This window comes from Heptranchias perlo, chromosome 17, assembly GCF_035084215.1.
Source record: "Heptranchias perlo isolate sHepPer1 chromosome 17, sHepPer1.hap1, whole genome shotgun sequence".
NCBI classification, from domain to species: domain Eukaryota; kingdom Metazoa; phylum Chordata; class Chondrichthyes; order Hexanchiformes; family Hexanchidae; genus Heptranchias; species Heptranchias perlo.
The window spans coordinates 53,262,850-53,277,733 of record NC_090341.1 but is presented as its reverse complement, the minus strand read 5'-3'; the positions used below and the strand labels follow the sequence as shown (position 1 = coordinate 53,277,733).

The 14,884-nt window shown below is 54.0% G+C and overlaps 1 protein-coding gene across 1 annotated transcript in view; it reads left to right on the top strand.

The window, feature by feature from the left end:
- dock3 (dedicator of cytokinesis 3) overlaps window positions 1–14,884 on the top strand; it is a 1,008,697-nt gene that overhangs the window by 979,109 nt on the left and 14,704 nt on the right. The window contains exon 51 of the mRNA XM_067999007.1: window positions 3,179–3,266. Within this exon, the coding sequence (XP_067855108.1) occupies window positions 3,179–3,266 (88 nt within the window). The remainder of the gene's footprint in view (window positions 1–3,178; window positions 3,267–14,884) is intronic.

Here is a 14,884-nt window from a genome sequence, read left to right as displayed (position 1 = left end):
CTGAATTCCCTCGCCACCTCCTCATACCCACCACCTCCCCGATACCCTCACCCTCGCCACCTCCTCATACCCATCACCTCCCCGATACCCTCGGCCTCGCCACCTCCTCATACCCATCACCTCCCCGATACCCTCACCCTCGCCACCTCCTCATACCCATCACCTCCCCGATACCCTCACCCTCGCCACCTCCTCGTACCCATCACCTCCCCGATACCCTCGGCCTCGCCACCTCCCCGATACCCTCGGCCTCGCCACCTCCTCATACCCATCACCTCCCCGATACCCTCACCCTCGCCACCTCCCCGATACCCTCACCCTCGCCACCTCCTCATACCCATCACCTCCCCGATACCCTCGGCCTCGCCACCTCCTCGTACCCACCACCTCCCCGATACCCTCGGCCTCGCCCCCTCCCCGATACCCTCGGCCTCGCCCCCTCCCCGATAACCTCGGCCTCTGCCCTTCCCCGATACCCTCCGCCTCTGCCCTTCCCCGATACCCTCCGCCTCCCCGATAACCTCCCCCTCCCCGATACCCTCCGCCTCGCCCCCTCCCCGATACCCTCGGCCTCGCCCCCTCCCCGATACCCTCGGCCTCGCCCCCTCCCCGATACCCTCCGCCTCCCCGATAACCTCCGCCTCCCCAATACCCTCCGCCTCGCCCCCTCCCCGATACCCTCCGCCTCGCCCCCTCCCCGATACCCTCCGCCTCGCCCCCTCCCCGATAACCTCGGCCTCTGCCCTTCCCCGATACCCTCCGCCTCTGCCCTTCCCCGATACCCTCCGCCTCCCCGATAACCTCCGCCTCCCCAATACCCTCCGCCTCGCCCCCTCCCCGATACCCTCAGCCTCGCCCCCTCCCCGATACCCTCCGCCTCGCCCCCTCCCCGATACCCTCCGCCTCGCCCCCTCCCCGATACCCTCCGCCTCGCCCCCTCCCCGATACCCTCCGCCTCGCCCCCTCCCCGATACCCTCCGCCTCGCCCCCTCCCCGATACCCTCCGCCTCTTCCCTCCGCCTCTCCCCTCCGCCTCTCCCCTCCGCCTCTCCCCTCCGCCTCTCCCCCTCCCCAATACCCTCCACCTCCCCAATTCCCTCCGCCTCTCCATCTCCCCAATACCCTCCACCTTTCCCCTCTGCTTCTCCCCCTCCCCATACCCTCAACCTCCCCCATACCCTCCACTTCTCCATCTCCCCAACATCCTCTGCCTCTCCCCCTCCCTCTACTCCTTTAAAACCCATGTCCTTGACCAAGCTTTTGGTCGCTCATCCTAATATCTCCTCCTTTGACTTGGCGTCCATTCTTTGTTTACGCCTCTGTGAAGCACCTTGGGACATTTTTTTCTATGTTAAAGGCGCGATATAAGTGCCAGATGGTTGTTATAGATTTTAAAAGGCATCGAATGTCAACGATGCAGAGGCAGGTGTATAATGAGGTATTTAGTACATCTGGGATTGTCGCAGGGCTAGGCTTCACCTCATGCCTAAACAACAACTTACATTTTATAGAGCACCTTTTAATGTTAAAATAAATGTCCCAAAGAGCATCACAATGGAAATAGTTATGGAAACTGGTGCCGAGCCATCTAGGGAGAGATTAGGAGGACTGACTGAAAGCTTTTTAAAACAGGTTTTTGAGTTGGTTTTAAAAGTGGTCCGGAAGAGGTTGGAGTCAGTGGCAAGGGAGTGGAGTTTATGGTAGTGGCCGAAAACAATGGCTACGGTCTTCCCAATGTTCAGTTGGAGAAAGTTGTGCTAGACAGAACATAGGTGGTTATGGCGTCAAGGGAGGTAGTGGAGAGGTAGAACCGGATGTCATCGGTGTGCATATGGAAGCTGACCCCGTGCTCGCAGGTGATGTGACCAAGGGACCAAGGTTCTTTGCACTTAATATTAGGGGTGAGGGAAGATGGAGCAAGGGAAGAGGTTTTGAGGAGCCTGATAATCATGGAGCCTATGGTTGTCTTTGCCCTTGAGGATGATCCTGGAGTAGTAGATGATTTTGCCTGCAGAGTGAGGTACAATATTGCTGGACATGGTTGAGTTAGACCTGACAATGAATAACGAGACCAGTTGTGTGCCATGTATGCTGGAAGTTGCGGACCTTTAATTTGATGGCACAAAGATGGTGACTGTCCAGGGGGAACAGCAGGGGTTGGAAATGGTCAGTAATTTGGTGGGAACAAGGGTGTCAAAGCTAAAGATGAGGGAGCAGCTTAGCAGGTCCCTGGTGACAGAGCTATTTCGGAGGGCTAAAGGACAGGGAGTTTGAGAGTGAATTCGTGAGGGAGCTGAGGGAGCATTTTTCCATGCACAGAGGGTTGTGGGAGAGTAGGTGGAAAAGGCAATGAGGAAGTGGTTGGAGATGGCCTTATTGGTGATAGAAATCTTAGGAGTGGAGAGGCCACAAAAGTGACAAGTCGAGGGGATGGCCATGGATATGGGAGGGGAGTTTATGTGGAGGGTAACTGAGTGAGGATAGGAGGGCAGAAAAGTCAGAGGGGAGGGGACTTTGGGAGTTTTAAGTGTAGGTTGAAGTCACCCAAACAGTTACTGATCTGAAAAAATCCTGAAACACACAGGCCTTCACACAATATTGTGTAACCTTGTCCTGAAGTAACCCTGGTTCCCAGTGCTACAGAACCAACTTCTTTATCTTCCAAAAGTATCAACACACAGCTGCCCAATCACATTGTATGAAAATCTTTAGTTTCTAGCTGTCAGACCTTGCCTGATAGCTGGAGAAAGGCGGAACAGGACAGTGATTGGGAAGCTACATCATCAGCCTGTACGGGTGGGCTCAGTCCTCGGCCCACCCACTCCCAGGAGGTTGGAAGCCTCGTCACTAACCTGTACGGGTGGACTCCGTTTTCGGCCCACACACTGCCAGGACAAATGGTAGCCGGAAGCACTGTCCACATTGCTGATCTGACACTGCTGTACCTCGGACTCACTTACCATACAGCACTGCCACTGAAGTTGGAACTGTTCTTGACAACAGCACCTTCAGGTAAAAGAGCCAAGAGGGAGCTCACTGAAAGGGAGTGATAGAGTGGGCTGGGGATTTCAGTATGTGTTCCCTGAATAGCCATTGGGGAGTACAGTACTATGTCTATTGTTATCAGCTCTAGGTTACGCCGACTTGTGCTCATGTTGATGGTTCACTCTCGTTGCAGCCTTCTAGTTTCCAGCGGGCCCTGATTCAGCAGGTGGTCGGACCCTGCAAACCGTGTAGTGATCCCAACCTCTCCGTCGCTGAAAAGGGTAAGGCCCTATTTAATCGTTAAAGTTCATTGGAGCAAAGAGATAATGACTTTCTTCTGTTGGGCCGTACAGGACCATGTATCTCATCACCTGACAATTACAAGTTTAGTGTTTCTTCAAATTAAAATGAATGAGATGGGGTTGTGGGTGCTGCATTGGGTTAGATTCTCACCTTTCACCTCTAGGGCCCAGAATCATGTCCAACTCCAACAAGAACGGCCCTACATGAAATGTCTTTGGCGATCTAACTCAGCTCCTAGTTGGTGTGGTTCCGTGGCACAAAACTGCCCCTAATTTGGGACTAAATTGGCAACGCCACTGTTCAAGGTCACAGGATGGCTGGTTTACAAAATAGAAATGTGTCACATGCAGTAGAAAGCACTTCTGAGATTGTGGCAGAGTAAAGGGAGCTGTACAGTAACTCATTCTGTACCTGCCCTGGGAGTGTTTGATGGGACAGTGTAGAGGGAGCTTTACTCTCAATCTAGCTTGTTTTGTACCTGATCTGGGAGTGCTTGTGTTGACACTAGGTGCCTAAGGTGGGACAGTGTGAGGTGGCAACGTGAAAGGGAGCACACATGGAGTATTAGGGTGTGAAGAGGATATGTTCAGCGTCACTAGTGGGAGGACACTGGTTCAGCTCGCCTGTTCTGACAGATTTGAGCTGCTTAGGGAGATGTGTTACAGAGGCCAGCTCTTTCACTGTAGGGGGAAAAGAAAATCAGACATGGGGGAGGTTAAATTGGGCCACGTAACGCTATGCGGCTTCCTAAGGCCACAAAATAACGGGCGGGAATCGTGCATAGACTTCCAACAAGAAGTGGGCTGCCCACCATATTGGGTAAGGACAACAAGAGGCGTCCTTTACCCATGCCTGAAGAACGCATTTGGCCATTCGCATATATGCAAATAAGGGGCCTAACACCTGCTTCAGGTCCTCGCTCCAACATTGGTTCACCAGTGCTGGCTGCCTCAGGGAAAACCAACCCTAAATCGCATAATTTTAAAAAATGGTAAGAACTTACCACAAACACCATCCCGATCGCTCCCGGTCCCGAGATCACCTACCTCTGACCTCTACGCCCTGACCCCAACCCCCGATGTCCCTCCCCCAGCGGCCCCAACCTCCAAGTCCCCCGACGACTCTGATCCCTCCACGACCCCCCCCCCCGATCTAAAGTCCGACCCCCCGATCCACCTCCCCTGGTCCAAAGTCCAGCCCCCCCAATCCCTCCCTGACCCCCCCCCCACCGGGATCTAAAGTTTGGCCCTCCCCGACCCTTCTGGACCAAAGTTCGGCTCCTCCGATCTAAAGTCCGGCCCTCCCGATCCCTCCCTGACCCCTCCCCCCGTTCCAAGTCCGACCTCCCCGACTCTCCCCACCCCTGGATCTAAAGTTTGGCCTCCCTGAACTCCCCCAATCCCTCCCCTCCCCCCTCCCCCTGTTCCAAAGTCCGCCCCCCCCCCCCCCGATCCGTCCTCGACCCCAGTGATACTAAGCACAAAGAGCCCTGACCATTTACCTGTGGGCCACTGCACTAGAAGCCCTAACATGGAGCACTTACCTTGTGCTACCTCCTCCTGCAGCGTCGACTTCATTATAGTGAGGTCCGAGGCCCAATATCCACGGCTCCTCGGACCGCTCGAAAATGGGCGTTCCTGAATTTAACCCCCAAGGTGCACAGGGAGGCATTAGCAATAGTCTGAGAACAGATCTCCTGGTCACTGCTTCACCAGCAGAGCTTATGGCCCTGGAAGGATCTACAACTGGGAAAAATAGTGTGGATAGGTGCCCGTCAGGGAGGGGAGACACCCTAAATAAAAATAAAAGGTTAAATGTGTATGATTGTAAGAGTGATTCCCTTCTCTTAAACTGTGGTCCGGCAGCAATCTCTGTTTCTTTGAAGTACTAGAAATGTTTTTTATTTACGTGCTCTATTTTATGTGATGATTTATACAAACTCACCAAAATAAACAGCACATTCACCGGAAGACTTCAACCAAAAGGATTGAGCCTAATTTTGAAAGAATTGAGGGTGGGTTCTGGCCAATATTCAGGTCCGAGGAACAGTTGGACGTATCTCAGCAAATCCTACATGGACCTCCGTTCCTTGTGTGGGGCAATCAGTCAGTCTCCCTCGGTGAATGATTTTGCATCAGTTTATCACATTTCCTATCTCCTGCTGGTATCGCCACTGCAGAGTGTTCGAACATCAGAGCCGTTGTCACCGTTTGGAAAATGTTAGTATGTGATGTCTTCTCCCTTGTTCTGGTTTCCACAGGCTCAGTTTTATTTTAACTGTTAGAAAAATCTTCAAATAAAAAGGATTTTCAAAAAAGAATCCCATTGCACAGCTGGGGCGATGGGCCGCAGGGGAGGGACGGACAGACGGACGGACAAGAGTCCACCGATAGTTGGGGGCAGCAGAGAGCAAGCAAAGCAGTGATGGCCCCATGTTACACCCATGCTGGCCACTTGGTTTGCTCGTCTCTCCAAGTATTAATAATTAGACACTGAGTACTGCATGTGTGGAAACCTCTCCAAAATGACAAGTTAAGTTCTGACATTCTTCCAGCTAATAATAAGAAAAAACTTAAAGGTACACAGCAACAAGAGCAGGCCATTAAGCCTGCCCCACCATTTTGTTAGGAATAGCAGCTCTATCTTTTTAGGCTGCATCTATTTACACCACCTTGTTGCAAATACGCAAATTTCTTATTCTGACCGACAGGAAGTGGGAGGACAATACTCACCCAATACTTTGTCTGGAATGTGTGTTTTGATCCAGTCTACCGTAGAGTAATTCAAGTTCTCTGCAATGTGTAATTTCATCCAGTCCTTGGCAGGCAGACAAGGCACAGTGCTACCACTACTGATTTCAGAGAACAGACAGCACTAATACTCCCAAGTTCAGAGAACGCACAATACTGACACTACCGAGTTCAGAGAACACACTGCGCTAACACTACCGAGTTCAGAGAACGCACTGCGCCGACTCTACCGAGTTCAGAGAACGCACTGCGCTGACACTCCGGAGTTCAGAGAACGCACTGCGCTAACACTACCGAGTTCAGAGAACACACAGCGCCGACTCTACCGAGTTCAGAGAACGCACTGCGCTGACACTCCGGAGTTCAGAGAACGCACAGCGCCGACTCTACCGAGTTCAGAGAACGCACAGCGCTGACACTCCGGAGTTCAGGGAACGCACAGCGCCGACTCTACCGAGTTCAGAGAACGCACGGCGCCGACTCTACCGAGTTCAGAGAACGCACAGCGCTGACACTCCGGAGTTCAGGGAACGCACAGCGCCGACTCTACCGAGTTCAGAGAACGCACGGCGCCGACTCTACCGAGTTCAGAGAACGCACGGCGCCGACTCTACCAAGTTCAGAGAACGCACTGCGCTGACACTCCGGAGTTCAGAGAACGCACTGCGCTAACACTACCGAGTTCAGAGAACGCACAGCGCTAACACTACCGAGTTCAGAGAACGCACGGCGCCAACTCTACCGAGTTCAGAGAACGCACAGCGCCGACTCTACCGAGTTCAGAGAACGCACTGCGCCGACTCTACCGAGTTCAGAGAACGCACTGCGCCGACTCTACCGAGTTCAGGGAACGCACAGCCCTGACGCTACCGAGCTCAGAGAACGCACAGCGCTGACACTGCCGAGTTCAGGGAACGCACAGCGCTGACGCTACTGAGTTCAGAGAACGCACAGCGCTGACACTCCCGAGTTCGAGGAACACACAGCACCGACACTCCCGAGCTCAGAGAACGCACAGCGCTGACACTGCCGAGTTCAGGGAACGCACAGCGCTGACGCTACTGAGTTCAGAGAACGCACAGCGCTGACACTGCCGAGTTCAGGGAACGCACAGCACTGACACTCCCGAGCTCAGAGAACGCACAGCGCTGACACTCCCGAGCTCAGAGAACGCACAGCGCTGACACTCCCGAGCTCAGAGAACGCACAGCGCTGACACTCCCGAGCTCAGAGAACGCACAGCGCTGACACTCCCGAGCTCAGAGAACGCACAGCGCTGACACTCCCGAGCTCAGAGAACGCACAGCGCTGACACTGCCGAGTTCAGGGAACGCACAGCGCTGACACTGCCGAGTTCAGGGAACGCACAGCACTGATGCTGCCGAGTTCAGGAAACGCACATCGCTGACACTGCCGAGTTCAGGGAACGCACAGCACTGATGCTACTGAGTTCAGAGAACACACAGCGCTGACACTCCCAAGTTCGAGGAACGCACAGCGCTGACACTCCCGAGCTCAGAGAACGCACAGCGCTGACACTCCCGAGCTCAGAGAACGCACAGCGCTGACACTCCCGAGCTCAGAGAACGCACAGCGATGACACTACCGAGTCCAGAGAACGCACAGCGCTGACACTACCGAGTCCAGAGAACGCACAGCGCTGACACTCCCGAGTTCAGGGAACGCACAGCACTGACACTCCCGAGTTCGAGGAACACACAGCGCTGACACTACCCAGTTCAGAGAACGCACAGCACTGACACTACCGAGTCCAGAGAACACACAGCACTGATTCTACCGAGTTCAGGGAACGCACAGCGCTGACACTCCCAAGTTCGAGGAACGCACAGCGCTGACACTCCCGAGCTCAGAGAATGCACAGCGCTGACACTCCCGAGCTCAGAGAACGCACAGCGCTGATTCTACCGAGTTCAGAGAACACACAGCGCTGACACTCCCGAGCTCAGAGAACGCACAGCGCTGACACTCCCGAGCTCAGAGAACGCACAGCGATGACACTACCGAGTCCAGAGAACGCACAGCGCTGACACTACCGAGTCCAGAGAACGCACAGCGCTGACACTCCCGAGTTCAGGGAACGCACAGCACTGACACTCCCGAGTTCGAGGAACACACAGCGCTGACACTACCCAGTTCAGAGAACGCACAGCACTGACACTACCGAGTCCAGAGAACACACAGCACTGATTCTACCGAGTTCAGGGAACGCACAGCGCTGACACTCCCAAGTTCGAGGAACGCACAGCGCTGACACTCCCGAGCTCAGAGAATGCACAGCGCTGACACTCCCGAGCTCAGAGAACGCACAGCGCTGATTCTACCGAGTTCAGAGAACACACAGCGCTGACACTCCCGAGCTCAGAGAACGCACAGCGCTGACACTCCCAAGTTCGAGGAACGCACAGCGCTGACACTCCCGAGCTCAGAGAACGCACAGCGCTGACACTCCCGAGCTCAGAGAACGCACAGCGCTGACACTCCTGAGCTCAGAGAACGCACAGCGCTGACACTACCGAGTCCAGAGAACACACAGCACGGACACTCCCGAGTTCAGAGAACGCACAGCGCTGACACTCCCGAGTTCAGGGAACGCACAGCACTGACACTCCCGAGTTCGAGGAACACACAGCACGGACACTCCCGAGTTCAGAGAACGCACAGCGCTGACACTCCCGAGTCCAGAGAACGCACAGCGCTGACACTCCCGAGTTCGAGGAACACACAGCACGGACACTCCCGAGTTTAGAGAACGCACAGCGCTGACACTGCTGAGTTCAGGGAACGCACAGCGCTGACACTCCCGAGTTCGAGGAACACGCAGCACTGACACTCCCGAGTTCAGGGAACGCACAGCGCTGACACTACCGAGTTCAGAGAACGCACAGCACTGACACGACCGAGTCCAGAGAACACACAGCGCTGATTCTACCGAGTTCAGGGAACGCACAGCGCTGATTCTACCGAGTTCAGGGAACGCACAGCGCTGATTCTACCGAGTTCAGGGAACGCACAGCGCTGACACTCCCGAGTCCAGAGAACGCACAGCGCTGACACTCCCGAGTTCGAGGAACACACAGCACGGACACTCCCGAGTTTAGAGAACGCACAGCGCTGACACTGCCGAGTTCAGGGAACGCACAGCGCTGACACTCCCGAGTTCGAGGAACACGCAGCACTGACACTCCCGAGTTCAGGGAACGCACAGCGCTGACACTACCGAGTTCAGAGAACGCACAGCACTGACACTACCGAGTCCAGAGAACACACAGCGCTGATTCTACCGAGTTCAGGGAACGCACAGCGCTGATTCTACCGAGTTCAGGGAACGCACAGCGCTGATTCTACCGAGTTCAGGGAACGCACAGCGCTGATTCTACCGAGTTCAGGGAACGCACAGCGCTGATTCTACCGAGTTCAGGGAACGCACAGCGCTGATTCTACCGAGTTCAGGGAACGCACAGCGCTGATTCTACCGAGTTCAGGGAACGCACAGCGCTGATTCTACCGAGTTCAGGGAACGCACAGCGCTGATTCTACCGAGTTCAGGGAACGCACAGCGCTGATTCTACCGAGTTCAGGGAACGCACAGCACTGACACTCCCGAGTTCAGGGAACGCACAGCGCTGATTCTACCGAGTTCAGGGAACGCACAGCACTGACGCTACTGAGTTCAGAGCACGCACAGCGCTGACACTGCCGAGTTCAGGGAACGCACAGCGCTGACGCTACTGAGTTCAGGGAACGCACAGCGCTGACACTATCGAGTTCAGGGAACGCACAGCGCTGACACTATCGAGTTCAGGGAACGCACAGCGCTGACGCTACTGAGTTCAGAGCACGCACAGCGCTGACACTCCCGAGCTCGGAGAACGCACAGCACTAACACTATCGAGTTCAGGGAACGCACAGCACTGACGCCGAGTTCAGAGAACGCACAGCGCTGACAACACTCAAGAAGCTCGACACCATCCAAGATAAAGCAGCCCGCTTGATTGGCACCCCATCCACCACCCTAAACATTCACTCCCTTCACCACCGGAGCACTGTGGCTGCAGCAACTCGTCAAGGCTTCTTCGACAGCACCTCCCAAACCCGCGACCTCTACCACGAAGGACAAGAGCAGCAGGCACATGGGAACAACACCACCTGCACGTTCCCCTCCAAGTCACACACCATCCCGACTTGGAAATATATCACCGTTCCTTCATTGTCGCTGGGTCAAAATCCTGGAACTCCCTTCCTAACAGCACTGTGGGAGAACCTTCACCACACGGACTGCAGCGGTTCAAGAAGGCGGCTCACCACCACCTTCTCAAGGGCAATTAGGGATGGGCAATAAATGCTGGCCTCGCCAGCGACGCCCACATCTCGTGAACGAATAACAAAAAAACAACTCCTGAGCTCGGAGAACGCACAGCGCTGACACGGAGTTCGGGGAACGCACAGCGCTGACACGGAGTTCGGAGAACGCACAGCGCTGACACTCCCAAGTTCTAGGAATGCACAGCGCTGACACCGAGTCCGGAGAACGCACAGCGCTGACACCGAGTCCGGAGAACGCACAGCGCTGACACCGAGTCCGGAGAACGCACAGCGCTGACACCGAGTCCGGAGAACGCACAGCGCTGACACCGAGTCCGGAGAACGCACAGCGCTGACACCGAGTCCGGAGAACGCACAGCGCTGACACCGAGTCCAGAGAACGCACAGCGCTGACACCGAGTCCGGAGAACGCACAGCGCTGACACCGAGTCCAGAGAACGCACAGCGCTGACACTCCCGAGATCAGATAGAAAGGGGTGAGGCCATGGAGGGATTTCAACATGAGGACGAGAATTTTAAAGTAAAGGTATTGTTGGACCGGGAGCCAATGTAGGTCAGTGAGCACAGGGGTGATGGGAGAATGGGACTTGGTGCGAGTTAGGATTCAGGCAGAAGAGTTTTGGATGAGCTCAAATTTATTGAGGGTGGAACATGAGAGGCCAGCCTGGAGAGCATTGGAATAATTGAGTCTGGTGGTAACAAAGGCATGGATGAGGCTTTCAGCAGCAGATGAGCTGAGGCAGGGGCTGAGACAGGCAGTGTTACATAGGTGAAAGTAAGTGGTCTTTGTGATGGAGCAGGTATGGGGTTGGAAGCTCAGTTTAGGTCAGTTAGGATTCTGAGGTTGCGAACAGTCTGTTTCAGTCTGAGACAGTGGCCAGGGAGGGGAGTGGAATCAGTCGCAAGGGAATGACGTTTGTGGCGGGGACCAAAGACAATGTCTTTGGTCTTCCCGATGTTTGATTGGAGGAATTTGTAGTTCATCCAAGAATGGATGATGGACAAGCAGTGTGATAACACAGAGGCAGTGGAGGGGTCGAGAGAGGTGTGGTGGTGAGGTAGAGTGGGTGTGGAATATACATGTGCAACCTGACGTCATGCCTTCAGATGATGTCGCCAAGGGGCAGCACATAGATGAGAAATAGGATGGGGCCAAGGATAGATCCATGGGGGACTCCAGAGGTAACATTGTAGGGGGCGGGAAGAGAAGCCATTTCAGGGATTCTCTAGCTACAACTGGATAGGTAATAGTGGAACAAAGCAAGGGCTTTCCCACTCAGCTGGACAACGGAGGAGAAGTGTCGGAGAAGGGTGGTGTGGTTAACCGTGTTTAAAAACTACTGAAATAAAGATGAGGATGGATAGTGCACCATGGCCACTATCACAGAGGGTGTCATTTTTTACTTTGATTAGGGCCGAAACCGAATCGGAGAGGTTCAAACATGGAGTTGCAGGAAAGGTGGCCGACAGATATGGGACCAACAGCATTGCCTTCTACTCCACAGCTGCAGATAACCCACAGTGTCTTTTGGCATAGCCGTTGGGAATTGCAGGCAACACAAACTGCACAGTGCCTCCTCTTCACTCCTACAGCTGCCCTGCCAGTTGGGTTATGTGTATCTGTGAATGTTGCTCATCCTCATTCCATTGCTCCTTCTCCTCCTCATTCAAGATAAAGAGATCACCAGATAACTATGGATGAGCAAGACCATTTGGTTCGCTTTGAATCAAGTGTTGATCCCTCTTTGTGGGAAGAATGATTTCTTGATATCATTCCTACATTTGAATCTATGTTGTTTTCTCCTACACTAGCGATCCTCCTTGTGGCTTTGCTCTGCACTGGCCACAGAACATCAGTAGCTCCCTTGTGTCTCAATGACCAACGCTGCACAAGGGAGTCAAGGTGTGGTCCGAGCAGCAGACTGTTCACAACTTCCTCAGACATAAAGGCCTGGGCTTTCCTTATGAAAACCACCTATTTCTGGGTGGTGATCTGGCAAGTGAAGTGGGGCAGGGCCCCTCAGCCCAAACTCCACACCAGAACTGGCCACCTCAATTTCTGTCATTATTTCCCTCCCATGACTCCTCTGTGACCCTGACCGTTCTGCTGGCAGCGCAACCATGGGAATCAAATGAACAGTGATGCAATTCTGGAACATGGATTTGACAGGGAGTCACGTCTACTATGTTGAAACTATAATTTCTGAACAGTCAAGGTTACTTTGTAAGACTGCCATCTATGGAAACAGGAACTCTTGCCAGTATAGAAGTGCCAACAGCCCTTATCCCCTCCTCCTAATGTCTGGCTGGTGGCTACATTGATCTTCTGGACTGCCAGTCACCAGGGTCTTCCTCACTTCATGTCCTGCCTTCTTCATTGCATTGCAGATGTGGGTTCTGGACTCCTCCAGTTCTACCGCCATGAGCACCATGAAAGGAGAGACTGTCTCCACTGCCAAATATGAGACCAATTCTCCTGAATCATTGATCTTTAACAGCCCAGACCCCTGAGACCTTGGCCTTGGAATCCTCAGCTCAGGGCTCTTATGTCACCTCTGGGGGGAGACAGATGTTTCCTCAAATTTGCCTTCCAACTCCTCCTGCTCACTGTGCTCTGGGATCCACACAGTATTATCTGGTCTGTGTCAGTCGTACCACCTCCCTGAATGGGTGTCTCTGAGTTGTTGCTCGAGTAAACAAGATGCCCTGACTGGATGGGTGGATCAGGTGCAGGGAGGGTCCTTCTGGAGGCACCAGGCTGCGAAGGATGCAAAGGACGACCAACTGACTTGTGCATCATAAGGTTGTGACGCTGTGTTTCTCTGCACCGCGTCCAGAGCTGACTGCTGCCATTATAAAGGCTTTACTGAGATTCTCACAGAATTTTGGCCCTTGCCCACCGGAGGTGGGTGGTAATCGTTGAAGTGTCAGGCACCAAGATACTAAGAGAACTCAGTGAGGAGACTCAAAACTAGTTCTGTGGCCAGGCAGAGGAGCAGCACAGCAGCTACTTACCTGGTTTAGGGCTGACTAAACGGACAAGCAGGTAAATGAAGTAGCTATGAGGACTTGGCCACTCTGGCAAGCCAGGCCCCACTCTATAGAGTGCATGGCACCAATTTGTGCAAGTCATTGTGAACCTGGAGTCACGCATGGCACATTATCAGCATGGTCTGTAAAAACTCCCACCAAACTCCCCTGTCTGCTGGAGGACTGAGGCCTCCACATTGAGTAGCCTCCCACTTTGCTTTAACTCTGAAAACCCCCCAGGCCAGGCCAACCCAGCAATTGACTTGTGGGCCCCTTCAAATATATGACCCATGAAGGGGCACTGCAAGATCACGTGGGGGGCTGTAACCGTATCTCTGAGGCTGAATTTGACAAATCTACAGCATCGACTATTTTACATAATCTGAGCTGCAAGGTTGGTTTAGTGAGGCGCGTTTCATTCAATGAGAACGGGTGAGGGTGACATCATCGGGTGGCCCAGTGCACACGCTGGAGGACGTCACGTGTCAATAGAAAACCGGAAGTGCACCCACTGTCACTAATCACTCCGTCAAACTACACACTCTGGGAGAGAGCTGCGGGACTGATGGGACATTGTGTGTGGGTCATGGATTGTTTTCAGGTTTATTGAATAGAAAGTGGTGGGGTGGGGGGGTCTCCTTTTACACTACAAAGTGAATAGTGACACTGCGTCCGATGACGTCACATGCCGCGCATGCGCTGGGCTTTCTGAGAAACCAATTCGCTGCCGTTCATGCTCAAGAGCGTGATCCAGGTCTAATTGGGGAGGAGGAGAGTTTGATCCATCTCCCCGTCTGGACCACGATCTCCCTCTCTTTTCCGCCCACCCCCCTCCCCCCCCCCCCCCCCCCCAAGACCTGGATCACGTACTCTCTCCCTCCCTGCACTGCTCTCTCCGAGCTCCTGCTCCCCCCCCCCCCCCACAGACGACTCCTCGTTCTACTATCTCCTCAACCTCCCTGCCCGGACTCCTACTTCTCCTCTCCCTCCCTCCCTGACCTCCTGATTCTCCTTCTCTCTCTACTTGCCCCCCCCCTCCCCGAAATCCTGCTTCTTCTCCTCCCCTCTCCGGACTCTTGATTCTTCCTCCCCCACCCCGAACTTCTGCTTCCTTCCCCAGGACTACTGCATTTGGTGCTCGGCCTTTGGGCTCCAGGCCGCGCTTTTAGTGAACGGCAGCGAGGAGGGCCCAGCACGGTGCATGGTGCAGGTGGTGACCTGCAATAAGCATACACAGCAAGATCGGAGTCAGCGAAAGAGGAAGTTCTCATTCCCCGTCAATATACACAGTGATCTTTTTAATCCCAGTTCCCCACCCTTTCTCCGTGTCTCTTAATATTCTTATGTCCCAACTAAATATCTGCCTCCTATTTAAACACCTCTGTTAATTCTGCACCTATAGCATTCCGCATTCTCAATCTTGTATGTGAAGATGTTCTTCCTGGCTTTGCTTTTTACGAGCCTAGCTTGCA